At 45.4% G+C, this 12,327-nt stretch overlaps 1 protein-coding gene across 1 annotated transcript in view; it reads left to right on the top strand.

The window, feature by feature from the left end:
• Ptprm (protein tyrosine phosphatase receptor type M) overlaps positions 1–12,327 on the top strand; it is a 681,698-nt gene that overhangs the window by 293,091 nt on the left and 376,280 nt on the right. Inside the window, exon 5 of the mRNA XM_032901727.1 lies at positions 3,049–3,164. Within this exon, the coding sequence (XP_032757618.1) occupies positions 3,049–3,164 (116 nt within the window). The remainder of the gene's footprint in view (positions 1–3,048; positions 3,165–12,327) is intronic.

Genomic DNA, 12,327 nt, shown 5'->3' with positions numbered 1-12,327 from the left:
GGAGACCCGTGTGCTCTGCAAAGCAAAATGTCTGTATTCTAATGGGTGACACCCCACCATTAGAAGAGGTCCCAAGAAGGGTGAACAGGGGTCGGGGGAAGCTGCCTCCTGACTTAGAAAGGAGAGTTTCAGAAGCAGTTTTGACAGGGGTGAGAAAGGACAACCATGAAGGAGCTGTTTTATAGGTGAAGTGAGCACTTAGAGATATTTCCAGTCTGCTTAGTGAGGGTCACACTGAAATGGGCTTGATGCTGAGTATCCATTACCCAAGCCTCTTAGAAACAATCATGGGCTGGGATCTCTTTAAGGATTTCAGAGTATCTTTGTATGTGCATAATCTTGGGGATGAGCCGTGAGTCATTTTTTTTTTATTATTCACATGTTCCAGCTAGAGGTTTGTACACATTTCATATATCATGTAGGCTTCCTATTTTGTACTGAGATTTTCAGTGCTTGTGTGCTTGGCTTAGAGCCAACCTGTCCTGAGTCATAACTTTCTATTATATGATGTCGACTCTTAAAATAATTTAGATTTTTCAAACTAGGATGCTAACCTAATTTTCTTCCCCCTGCTGGTTCTGTGTGTGTGTGTGTGTGTGTGTGTGTGTGTGTGTGTGTGTGTGTGTGTGTGTATGTTTGTATATGACTATGAGAGACACAGAGTGTTTGGGAATATGTGTCTATGTGTGTGTATATGCATGAGTATGTGTGTATATGTATGTGTGCTCATGCACGCGTGTGTGAGTGTATGTATCTGTCTGTGTCTCTGTGTGTGTTTGATAAGATACACAAATAAGAAAATAGCTCTTCATTTTCAATGTAGTCCTTTTAATTTAGTCAAATCTCAGTAGTTTTTCTGCTTTTTATTAACATTGGGACCCTTTGGTATAATTGCTATAATTCTTATGTAGTAAAAATTTGCCGAGTCAAAGGTGAGGGAGCAAAGGTGGGAGAGAAGAGTTCTGCCACAGAAGTTGAGACCTCACGCAAACAGCTCTAAAGGTTAAGGGCTCGTGGTTCTATTAATGTAACTGGCATGCACCTAATACAATGTTGCCACTGTGAGCGCATTGTGGGAGGGCAGTGACATCAAGCTCCACCTGTCCTTGCTATCACAGTCAGCGAAGGTCCTGGGACAAGCTGAGAGAACAGTGGGGCTTTGTGGAAGGACAGTAGTGTTGGGACTCCACAGGACTATGGGACAGACTATGGGACGGGGGCTATTAGGACAGGTAGAGAAGATGGGGGAGGGCAGCTTAGTGATCCGCCCTGGGCTTTGGAAATGGAAAGCCTTACTAGTCAAGTCTCCCTATGTGAGAAATAGAACTCTCGAGGATGCTTCCTGGAAAAGCCTCTGCCATGTAAAACCCGGGGGCTACTGTTTTGATGACAAGAAGGAGTTTTCTGGTACCTCCCGAACAAGGTAGCAAAGATGTTTGACTGAGGTAAGCTTTCTCAGATGTCTTCGAAGACCAAAGAATCATGTTCTTGAGTAAGGAGCAATTCAATTGAGTCAGTGAAGAGCTTTCTTAGAATTGTGAGTTAATAAATTAATACCAAGCAAGGGAGGTCCATCATCCCGTTGTTCTGCGGGGGCCCGTTTAGAGCATTTCGCATACTAAGCATCATGAACACAGTGAATTATTGCCGGCCTCCAAATAATAATGAGCGTCTCCTGTGCTGCCAGCATTAAAATTCATGGTTCTTTGTGTGCAGTGCACTCTCAGTTCTAATTAGGTTCTGCTTGAGTTCATACGAGTGTCAATGTATAGTCACAGGGTCCCCAGACTAGGGCACCATTCTTCAAAACAGTCTATGCACAACTTGAAGACCCACTGGCAGGGAGGGGACACTCGAAGGCATAATGAATCCATTCTGCCTACTGTCTGCCCCACTTCTGTACATGAGTGCACTGTTACTGTCTTCAGACACACCAGAAGAGAGAGCCAGGTCCCATTACAGATGGTTGTGAGCCACCATGTGGTTGCTGGGAATTGAACTCAGGACCTCTGGAAGAGCAGTCAGAGCTCTTAACCGCTGAGCCATCTCTCCAGCCCAACTACTTCCTTCTTGCTCCAGCCTCTTTCCCAGTCTTTGACTTTTTTTTATGGTGAAAGGAGAATCTTTTCCTGATAAAAGTTGCATGGCATTCAAGTCCTGAGTAAGTCTAGTATCTGGTACCTGTTTTAAGTGTGATGCGGAAACTAGGGTGTACCCCTCCAACTGTGCAGAGCCGTCCTTTATGAATACAGCTGTCCCGTATCGACAAACCCCTCAGGGGACAGCAGTGCTTAGCGTTTGGAATCGTTTGGATTTCTTGAATTAGAAATAAGAACCAGCAAAACTTCCCAGGCTTGGGCTGGCCCAGCATCATCCACAGTGTGTCTATTGGGATAGTATTTTTTGGTAGCTGGGAAATATTACAGAGGAAATGTTGCATACCAATTAGTTGTATTAAAATATATATTATGCACAGTTCTGTATTTGGGTTTCAGAGTTTCCTTGACAACATCATTTAACTTCTTACTGTTCTTTTCACATTGCGGGTATAAATATCTAATATGTTTTTGTTCAAAACATCAATTAGGCGTCAGCATAATCTTTATTAATACAGATCTGTTATTACAAGGAGACTGCTGAGCTCCTGTAATTTGCACAGCAGGAACAATGAAATATCTTCTCTTTTGCTTCTATCCCAGATTGCCTGGCTTTTTCTTTTATCCCTCCTCCCCCTCCCTCTCCCTTCCTCCCTCCTCCCTCCCTCCCTCCCTCCCCCTCCCTCCTCCCCTCCCTCCCCTCCCTCCTCCCTCCCTCCTCCCTCTCCTCTCTCTCTCTCTCTCTCTCTCTCTCTCTCTCTCTCTCTGTTGCAGAGACACACACCAAAAACCTTCCATGATACCCTTTCAAATAACACTGCAAAGCAAAACCCTTTTCCTCACCAGATGAGCACTGGGAAGGTCCCAAGTGGGAAATGGATTGACTAGTTACGAGTGGGTGTTCTGGCTGCAGGTCCCCTTTTAATTTCTTGACTTCTTTCTCCTCCTGTAGCGAGAACTCCCCACTTCCTGCGGATTCAGAATGTGGAGGTGAACGCTGGCCAGTTTGCTACCTTCCAGTGCAGCGCCATAGGCAGGACAGTGGCTGGGGACCGGCTCTGGCTACAGGTAAGTGTGTGCACCACCCTTCACTGTACTGGGGGACAGACGCATGGTCCTGGAGGAGGGACTGTTGACACCAAAGCTGTCTCTGTTCTAGAACCTTCTTTCCACATCGGTTAGACCTCCAGGTTTCCAAGCTTACTGCACAAGTTCAGTACCTTTCTTATTTTTCTGGAATTCCTGTTTTTCTTGCTGTTCTTCCTCAGTGATCTTCTTTGACAGCAAACAATTGTGAGTTCTACAACTATAATGCCTTTCTCCCCTGAAGAAAACAACCAAGGAATCCTCCCCCGTGTCTGTCTGTCTATCTATCTCCGCTGTTGCTTTCTTTGTCTCTGTCTGTCTTCCCACCCCCAATGTCTGTCTGTCTGTCTGTCTGTCTGTCTGTCTGTCTGTCTGTCTGTCTGTCTCTCTCTCTCTCTCTCTCTCTCTCTCTCTCTCCCCCCCCCACAGTCTCCTGTCTCTGTTGCTCTCTGTTTCCCCCATCTGCTGTCTCTATCTGGCTCCTCCATTTCTGTCGGTCTCTCTCTGTCTCTGTCTACACACACACACACACACACACACACACACACACACACAAAGAGCAGAGAGCTTGCTTTGTAGGCCTTTCTGTAAGCTGAATTTCTAAATAATTCATATCAGGAATTCATGTGGAAATTAACAGCACCTCTTCTAATTTCAAGCATTTACGTTACGCGTGAATCCTCAAATAAGCATGGTCCTTGAGGCTTCGGTCCTATATATTCTGCATGCCAGACAGTTCCCTGAGCCTGTGCCCACTCTAGGGAGTTGGGACAGACTGAGTAGATGCCACCGAACTTCTCCTTATCCACAGAATGCCGCTCAATTCCTTTGGAGTATATTTTTGGAGGTGGGCAGAGCTCATCTCCTTGCTGAGCTCCAATCAGGGCTTTCCTCCCTGCTGAGCTCCAATCGCCGCTCTTCTCCTTGCTGAGCTCCAATCGCCGCTCTTCTCCTTGCTGAGCTCCAATCGCCGCTCTTCTCCTTGCTGAGCTCCAATCGTCGCTCTTCTCCTTGCTGAGCTCCCACTCGCTGCTCTGTTCCTTGCTGAGCTCCAATCGTCGCTCTTCTCCTTGCTGAGCTCCAATCACAGCTCTTCTCCTTGCTGCGCTCCAATTGCCGCTCTTCTCCTTGCTGAGCTCCAATCGCCGCTCTTCTCCTTGCTGAGCTCCAATCGCCGCTCTTCTCCTCTGCTGAGCTCCAATCACTGCTCTTCTCCTTGCTGAGCTCCAATCGCTGTTCTATTCCTTGCTGAGCTCCAATCACAGCCCCTTTAGATTTAATCTACAGCTCTCTGGTTCCTCAAACCTCCTAGAGTACTTTCCCTGCTTCTTTCCTTCTTTTCGTTCTTTGCAGAGTTTCAGTTGTTTGTTTTGCAGTGCTAGGATTACATTCATGCCCTTGTGCATGCTGTACCTGTGCTAGACCTGTGCTAGACATGTGCTAGACATGTGCTAGACCTATACTAGACCTGTGCTAGGCATGTGCTAGACATGTGCAACATGTGTGCTAGACCTGTGCTCCCCCAGAGACACAAACCCTGGTCTTTTATATTGATATCTTATTATTTTATTTATAATTTTGAGTTTGCTACCAAACAGAAGCACTCTGTGTTTTAACCCTTCTGTGTCTGCTGTCTCACAAGAATAGGCTTCCATTTTCTCTTCCTGCACTGGTTCTGCCTGACTCTTATCATACTTGGCACTTCTGCAGTAGCCTGACAACTATGAAGTGTCTCACTTATATGAATTTTAAATCCTTTATCCTTTTAATCGACACAGTTTGGCTGGTTATTTGTATTGTCGTCTTTTCTGGAGGAAGTGGCTAGTAGCCAAACATATTTTTCCAGGATGAGCCCACGATGAGCTATCAGGTGGTAATGTGTCTGGGGAGGGGTCTTCTCATGGCCTCAGCACGGAGCGAGCATGTCTTGCCCTTCCGCCTGATGTCAACCCCCTCCCCCTTTTTTCCTGTATCCTGGCTTTTGTTGGAGACCTTCCTGCCAGGAAGGAAGGATGTATATAGAAGTTTAAATTACATGTTCTAAATCTACCCTTACTTTTTTATTTGATTCTAAAAGTTTAGTAATCACTACTTTAAAAGCTTTTTGTCGCACTTGAAGACTGATATAAGCATTTAGCATTTTTTCTTTTTATCCCACATCTCAGTTATTTTAAATGATTGTGCTAAGGATATCGGATTATTGCCTGAGTGGGTGGATGTTTGTGTTAATGAGATCCAGATCGGTTGTCTGTTGTGCCTGATGCACAAGATAGACATCTTTTATTGACATTTTCCTACAAAGCATTTAGCACCTTTTAAAAATGACACTAATCAGTTTGTTGTTGTCTGTACCGTTCTTAATTACTCACTGCTCATGTTGTGTGTGTGTGTGTGTGTGTGCGCGCGCACCGCTTGGGAGGAGGCGGTGAGAAGTGCAAGCTCCCAGGTCCAGGGTCCCAGGGGTTATTCTCAGAGACTCATAGTCACATCGAGGACAACATTGCCTCTTAGATTTTACAGGTATTCCAGACCTGAATCCCCTGCTTCAACTCGATTACTTTGGGATTCCAATCTTTAATCCATTACTAGTAGTGATAGATTCTAAAGTGTTAGTTCGTTCTAAAGTGTTTAGCCTGTTATAAGGCGACAACTGATTTTTATTTTAGGAGACAGAGAGCTATCTTGCTGTAGACTTTTGCGTCCTGCCTCAATCATAACGTTACATTGGGAGATTTAGGAATTTCAGGCTCACCCTCGGATTCTAATATAATGGGTCTTCAGGAGGGTCCATCCTTCAGGACTTCATCAAATACTGTCCGAGTGACTCCATTGTGAAGCAAGGTTTGAAAGTAGCTAATCTGAAGCAAAAGTCAATGGTGTAGTAAGTTGGAAAGGAAAAAGTGAACATATTATGTAACGGGTGCCTTAACAGTAGTCCCAGGCTGTCCCTGGAGTTTGGGGTAAGGAGGCTGTAGGTATCACAGTCTTCAGATGCCAAAGTTCCTTGTCTGAAATGGTGTAGCATTTGTGTGTGACCTGTGTACATTCTCTGGCATGCTGAAATAATATCAAGGTAGCTTACAATAGCCAGCACAGGGCTGAGTATTGGTAGCTGTGCTGAGTTTGTCAGGGGCTAATGACAAGGACAAAGCCTGTGTGCCATCAGTAAACATGTTCGTTTCCTATCATTGTTGCACCGCAGAGCTAGGCTGGTTGCCCAGGACACTTTCCTTCCTCAGCCTCCCAAGTGCTAGAACTAGAGACATGAGCCACCATCTGGATTTCACATTATTTTTGATTTGTGGTCCATTTTCATTTTGTTTGTTTTTCAGTGTTAGGGTGCAGGGCCTGTGGATCTTAGATACCTAAGCATGTTCTCATCAGGCTTTGTTTACACGGCCTCTAACTCAGAGTCTGTCAGATATAGCATTCTGATATTGATAACTCCATTCCTGGTTGTTTCCATTTTCTTTTTTCAAGATGTCTTCCTTCTTCTCCTCCTCCTCCTCCTCCTTCCCCTCTCCTCCCCCTCTTCTTTTTCTTCTTCTTCCTCCTCCTCTTCCTCTTCCTCTACTACTACTACTACTACTACTTCATCTCCTTCTTCCTCCTCCTCTACTTCTGCTGCTCCTTCCCCATCTCCTTCCTCTTCCTCTTTCACTTCTCTTCCTCCCCTCCCCCTCCCTCTTCCTCTTCCTTTGCTTCTGCTTCTCCTGCCTCCTCCTCCTTCTCCTCCTCTTCCTCTTCTTCTCCTTCTCCTTCTTCACCTTCCTAATCATCTGCCTTTCACATGCTTGAAACTCACCATGTGCCTAGGCCAAGATGGGACACAATAGAATTTACATGACTCCAAATTTTCAAGTTATCAATACTTTGTCTTGCTCTCAGGATGCTATTTGGTTTGCGACTCTTGTGATGATCTGGTAATTCTACTGTTAAATTATTGATGTCTTCTGGTTGAGTAGACATTTTGTGGGAATATAGAGATTTATGAGCAGTTAGGGAGGAGATCCAAACTAAAAAACATTAAAATATTGTAAAGAAAAGAACAAAAACCGTTTCAGCCTATATGAATAAGGTATATCTGAAATGTAACTGACTTTACTCTGTAGACCGGGATGTCATTTTTTCATTATTTTATGTACATACATGCATGTTTGCCTATATGTATGCATGTGCATATGCAGGTGCCTATGTATTTGTATGTGTGTGCATATCTATATGTATGTGCATGTGTGTATGCTTGTGTATGCCTGTGTGTTAGTATGTGTTCATGTATGCACATCTTGTGTGTATGTACATGTCTATGCACGTCTGCCTCTGTGTGTGTGCATGTGTTTATGCATGTAGAAGGCTAAAGCTGACTTGATATGTCTTCCTCGATCATTAACCACTGTATTTGTTGGATTGGAGGCTTTCCTTGAACCAGAAATTGACCAGTTTCATCTAGTTCTGGTTTGCCCAGTGGATCCCCTGTCACTGCCTCCTGAGTCCTGAGCGTCTAGGCAGCTGCCATGACTCCTTGCCTTTTGCATGGTTTCTGGGGATCCGAACTCCAGTTCTCAAGCTTGTGTGATGAGTCCTTTATGCTCACAGCCGTTTCCCCAGCCCTAGCTCTCACTATTCACAGTAGATTCTGAGTATGCAAACGTCACAAGCCTGAGCCGATCTCAACACTAAACTCCAAGCCCCACATGCAGTGCTTCTGAAGATAGAGCCTTTATAAAAATGGTTGTCTGCATGCCAGCTCTCCAGGATCTTAACATTCTGAGATCCAGGCACAGAATGGAATGGGAAGAAAATATTTTCTAGGTTACTCTGTGGTATAAATCTCCCCAAGGAGGGAGTAAAACAAGGTTTAGAAATCTAAGATAAATGTTTACTTGGGGACACGTGGTTCATACACAAATGTACGTGGGTGTGTGCAAGTGTAGTCATGGGCAAACACTGTCGCTGCTATATGACAGCCTTTAGAATGTCCCCAGGAGGCTCTGGGCACAGAGTTTCTTGGGTCCCCTCTGTGATTACATCTGAAGGGAGCGGCATGTCAACCCTGCCAGCCACAGGGGTAGACGGGAACAGGGGGAACATTGCATATCTACGTTAGCTGCACTGCTGTGTCCATTGGACTCCGCATCATCCTCTCTGGAAGATGGGTGAACTGGCAATGGGTACAACATTCAAAGATTCTGACTGTGACCCTGTCACACTGGTACCATCAAGGGACCACCCTGACCTTAGGAGAATCCTCCATGAGTATTGCAGTACATGTTGAGCCACGCCTAATGAAATGCCTGAGTTTTTGGTGGTTCAAAACATACTTTAAACATCTCTTTTGTTTTAGTTATTGCAAAATATTAATATAGCTAATGAATTGTATGTAAAGAAAAATGTTAAAGATTTTATTTTTGTGTGTATGCACATGTTTGTGTGAGTGTATGTCATGTGTGTGCTGCTGCCCTCAGGGGTCACAAGAGTTCTTCAGGTCCCCTGGAGCTGGAACTACAGGCAGTCGTGAGCACTAGCTGTGGCATTGAGAACCAAACTTGAATGTTCTGGAAGATCAGGAAGGGCTCTCAACTGCTGAACTAATTCTCCAGCTCCTAATAGAGACCTCCTTATCACTGACAGATCCATCTCCTCTTGGGCATGAGGCTAGTATCAGTGTGGGTTAGCATTCTTCTAAAACACAGAACTATGAAATAAACTCAGGATGGTGAGAACCTATCTTCATGCCGGCAAAGTCTTAAAGCCAGCATCCTGGCCAGCACAGAGCTGTTGGAGTCTGATGTTATTGGCCTTTGCTTGATAGATATTGTCGACATGGCAGTCTGTGCATTTAAATATGGTGTTTTACCATACAGAATACTAAAATTAAATGTTTATGTAAAACACTCAAGCGCTCCAGCGTGACCTTGTTTCTAACATTTGGTCACTTTTTAAGAACTTCTCAGAGGATGTATGTGTGTGCACATATGTGTTCATGAGCACAGGCTTTTGCTTTCTCTCTATCTCTCTATCTCTCTCTTTCTCTCTCTCTATCTATCTCTATCTCTCTCTGTCCTCATACACACACACACACACACACACACACACACACACACACTGACACAGGTATGTATGCCATTTACAGAGAAGTACTGGAGGTAGGTATTCTCCTAGGTGATATTTGAGCTTTGGCTTTCGATTTATTGATGATTTCTTTCCACTGATCCTCGCAGAACTCTGTACCCACTTCTAGAAGACACAGCCGAGGCCTGGAGAACTCTGTTCACTTATCTCAGGGCACCTTGGCACATTGTTCGTAACAAGAACTGGGAACTAGGATTAATACTCAGACACCCATGTGTGGAAACTCTCTCTTAACCTGCAATGCTCTTTGCAAAGCACAGTGGGAAACCTAGACATTGTCAAGGATTCATGAACTTTGTGAAGGAATTTAAGTTGCCGATTTAATCATAATTTTACCTTGTGTTTATGTGCGTATGAGCGCACATATGCATTGTCCTGGTGGGTGAGGCAGGGCTGGTCCTATATGGTCTACATCTTCTGGTGGCTTTTAGCTTCATTTATAGATAATGAGGGGAAAATCAGAGCTGTATATCAGAACCGTTTCGTTATTAGGTATAAAAGCGACAAAATGATTCGTAAAGAGGTAAAATTACGGTTCCTTCAGCAAGCTTAACTTGAGTATTTTACACCATATATATTAAAGCATAAATTTAACATCACTTACCACATGGAAAATACCAGGAGCAGAGAGAGTGGACTGTCTTCGGTTGCTATAGGAACCATTTACTGTCTGACTCTCTGAGCAGTGAAAATCACATCCATTATTGTTTTAGTCAGTTATGCATCTATAGCTGCCTGCATTTGACCAATCTAAGCATTCAGACAGAGACCGCCGAAAGCATTCCGGCCTGCATCGTATGTTTCAACCTGGTGTGGTTTTGGATTGCTCCAATTTAAAGGGAAAGGTTTACTTCATATCACCCCCCCGCCCCCCCAAGACCATGTGACGTACCTAGGGAGGTCCTGGAATGAGCTAATGACCCAAAGTCATTTACTGATTTCATATAACTTGGTCAGAGACGCTAGCACATTTTTGGAATGAAGCTGCAGAAGTTAGGGTTTGGGGGAGCTTGCTGTACAGCTGGGATCGAGGACACTGGGCTTCGCGTTTGGACAACCAGTGGAGATGGATCCATTCACAGGGTGGAAGAGAGGTTTTGGCATCTTCCCCTGACCCTAAGAACTCCAATCCTCACAATGCTGTTTTTGTTTTCTTCTGCTTATCACGGGACCTACTTGTTTATCCCCACTTCCAAGAATCCGAGGCTCTCCGGTGAGAAAGGAAGGCAGGCGTGGCCCTCGTGCAGACTCCCCCAGGGGAAAGCAGCAGATGGTCAAAGCCTTCGTTGTTCCTCTGCAGTTTAGCAAGTCCGTGTCTTAATTATCAAGCAGAAAAGGCCGTGGGCCGGAGAAGCTAGATCTGCCGAGCTACCCAGCAGAGGTTCCATTTAGACCACGTAAGCTAAATGGGAGGAAATTTTGCCTGCGCTACTGATGGTCTTTAGTAGCCTCCATGGTGAGACGGTCCTCAGCGTCTTGCGGTAGGGCCCACTCGAAAGTGGGTAAGCGCGACTCCTATTGCTGTAGGGGATGGAACAGTAGCCCTTCCCCACGCACGTGACTGCTCGAGGGCCCTGCCTGTCATCTACTAAACTCCACTTCCTAACAGTTCCAAAATGCCTGGGATTGATTAATTTACTCCGACTGCCGCTCACTTTCTCGGCCTCAATTTCCTTCAATCATCTCCCTGATTGTGGCGTACATATTCCCGAAAGCCTTGCTGCGACTCCTTCTCATGGTAAATCACGCTCATTTAGAAGTTCTCGAGTGAGCCCAGAGGCCAAAGAAGGTTGTAAGGATAATTGAAATTACTATCGGTACCTTTTTCCTGGCTTGCTCACCCTGGAATATGTGCACCTTAAAACGCTCTGGGATTCACAAAGGGTCACATTTAACTCAGTGAGGCCATTTCTTCTCGGCCCCTGACATTGTGGGCCTTTCATGAAACTTCACAAAAGTTGGAGCAGTGGTCCTTTGGACCACCCGTGCGTTCTCCCATGACTATATCACAAAGATCACACAGGATCCCCGTTCTTGATCACTGTACACTGTGCTGTCTTTGTTAAGAGACGGGGCCCCAGCATTTGATAAAGCTGCCTTTCTCTTACCCTGGGAAAACCGGGGAGAAGTCACTTGAGCAACTTCCCAGCTTCACCCCAAGATGTGTTCTCATTGTTCAGCTGTGAGAATATAACAAGGTGGCCCTACCCATAAGCTCTGACTTCTTGGTAGTACCCAAGGTTTTAACACATTGCTCTGCCTGGTCATTGCTGCCACAGAAAAGGTCTTCAGGGAGAGGGGTTTAGAAGCCTAGCGACTCCAACTGTTACAGAGAGCAGAGCAGGCCACCAGTCTTCACAATTACCAGTGAATTCCAGCTGAAGGAAGTGACTCTGGAGACCGAGAGGCTTCTGGAAATGAAATAACTTAATCCTTCAGTCTCTCCCTGAAAACCAGCTACTGTTCCAGTTCCGCCTTCCCTTCAGGGGGTGTGGCTGGGTCAGGACTCTTCCTGTTTCTGCCTCATCCAGCCTAAGGTACCAGCATGCTCAGTGGGATGTTCGAGGGGAGCGTTTTCATCCACAGTGTAGAGCGATGACCACGATCTCTCCCTCTTTTCCTTCTCTCCCTCATCCTTTCTTCCATTAACCTGAATGTGAATGCTCCTTGAGTCTTCAGCTGTCAACGGGGCTATCTTGAATCTAAGTTGCCTGTTGGATTTTTTTGGACTCTTCAGCATCAAGGAGTAAGGAGGCTCCCACTAATGTGTAAAATCAGGATTTCAGGGAATAGGAAGAAAAATCCCAATGCAGAGAGTGGAGTTTTTGCCCCAGAGGCCAGTTCACCCTTTTCTGACATTATCCGTCAGTCTATCTTTCTTTCGGTCTGTCCTGTGCTCCTGTCTGTGCCTCATCCTCCCCTCCAGGGTTCCCTCTCCTGTTGCTTTTCCCGACCCTTTCAAACCCTTGATGCATCAGGGTTGGAGCCCGAGCACCGTTAGTCACGACCGCCC

The sequence above is a fragment of the Rattus rattus genome, chromosome 4 (genome assembly GCF_011064425.1).
Source record: "Rattus rattus isolate New Zealand chromosome 4, Rrattus_CSIRO_v1, whole genome shotgun sequence".
In the NCBI taxonomy this organism is placed as follows: domain Eukaryota; kingdom Metazoa; phylum Chordata; class Mammalia; order Rodentia; family Muridae; genus Rattus; species Rattus rattus.
The sequence above is the reverse complement of the archived record's forward strand: the minus strand, read 5'-3'. Positions and strand labels throughout refer to the sequence as shown.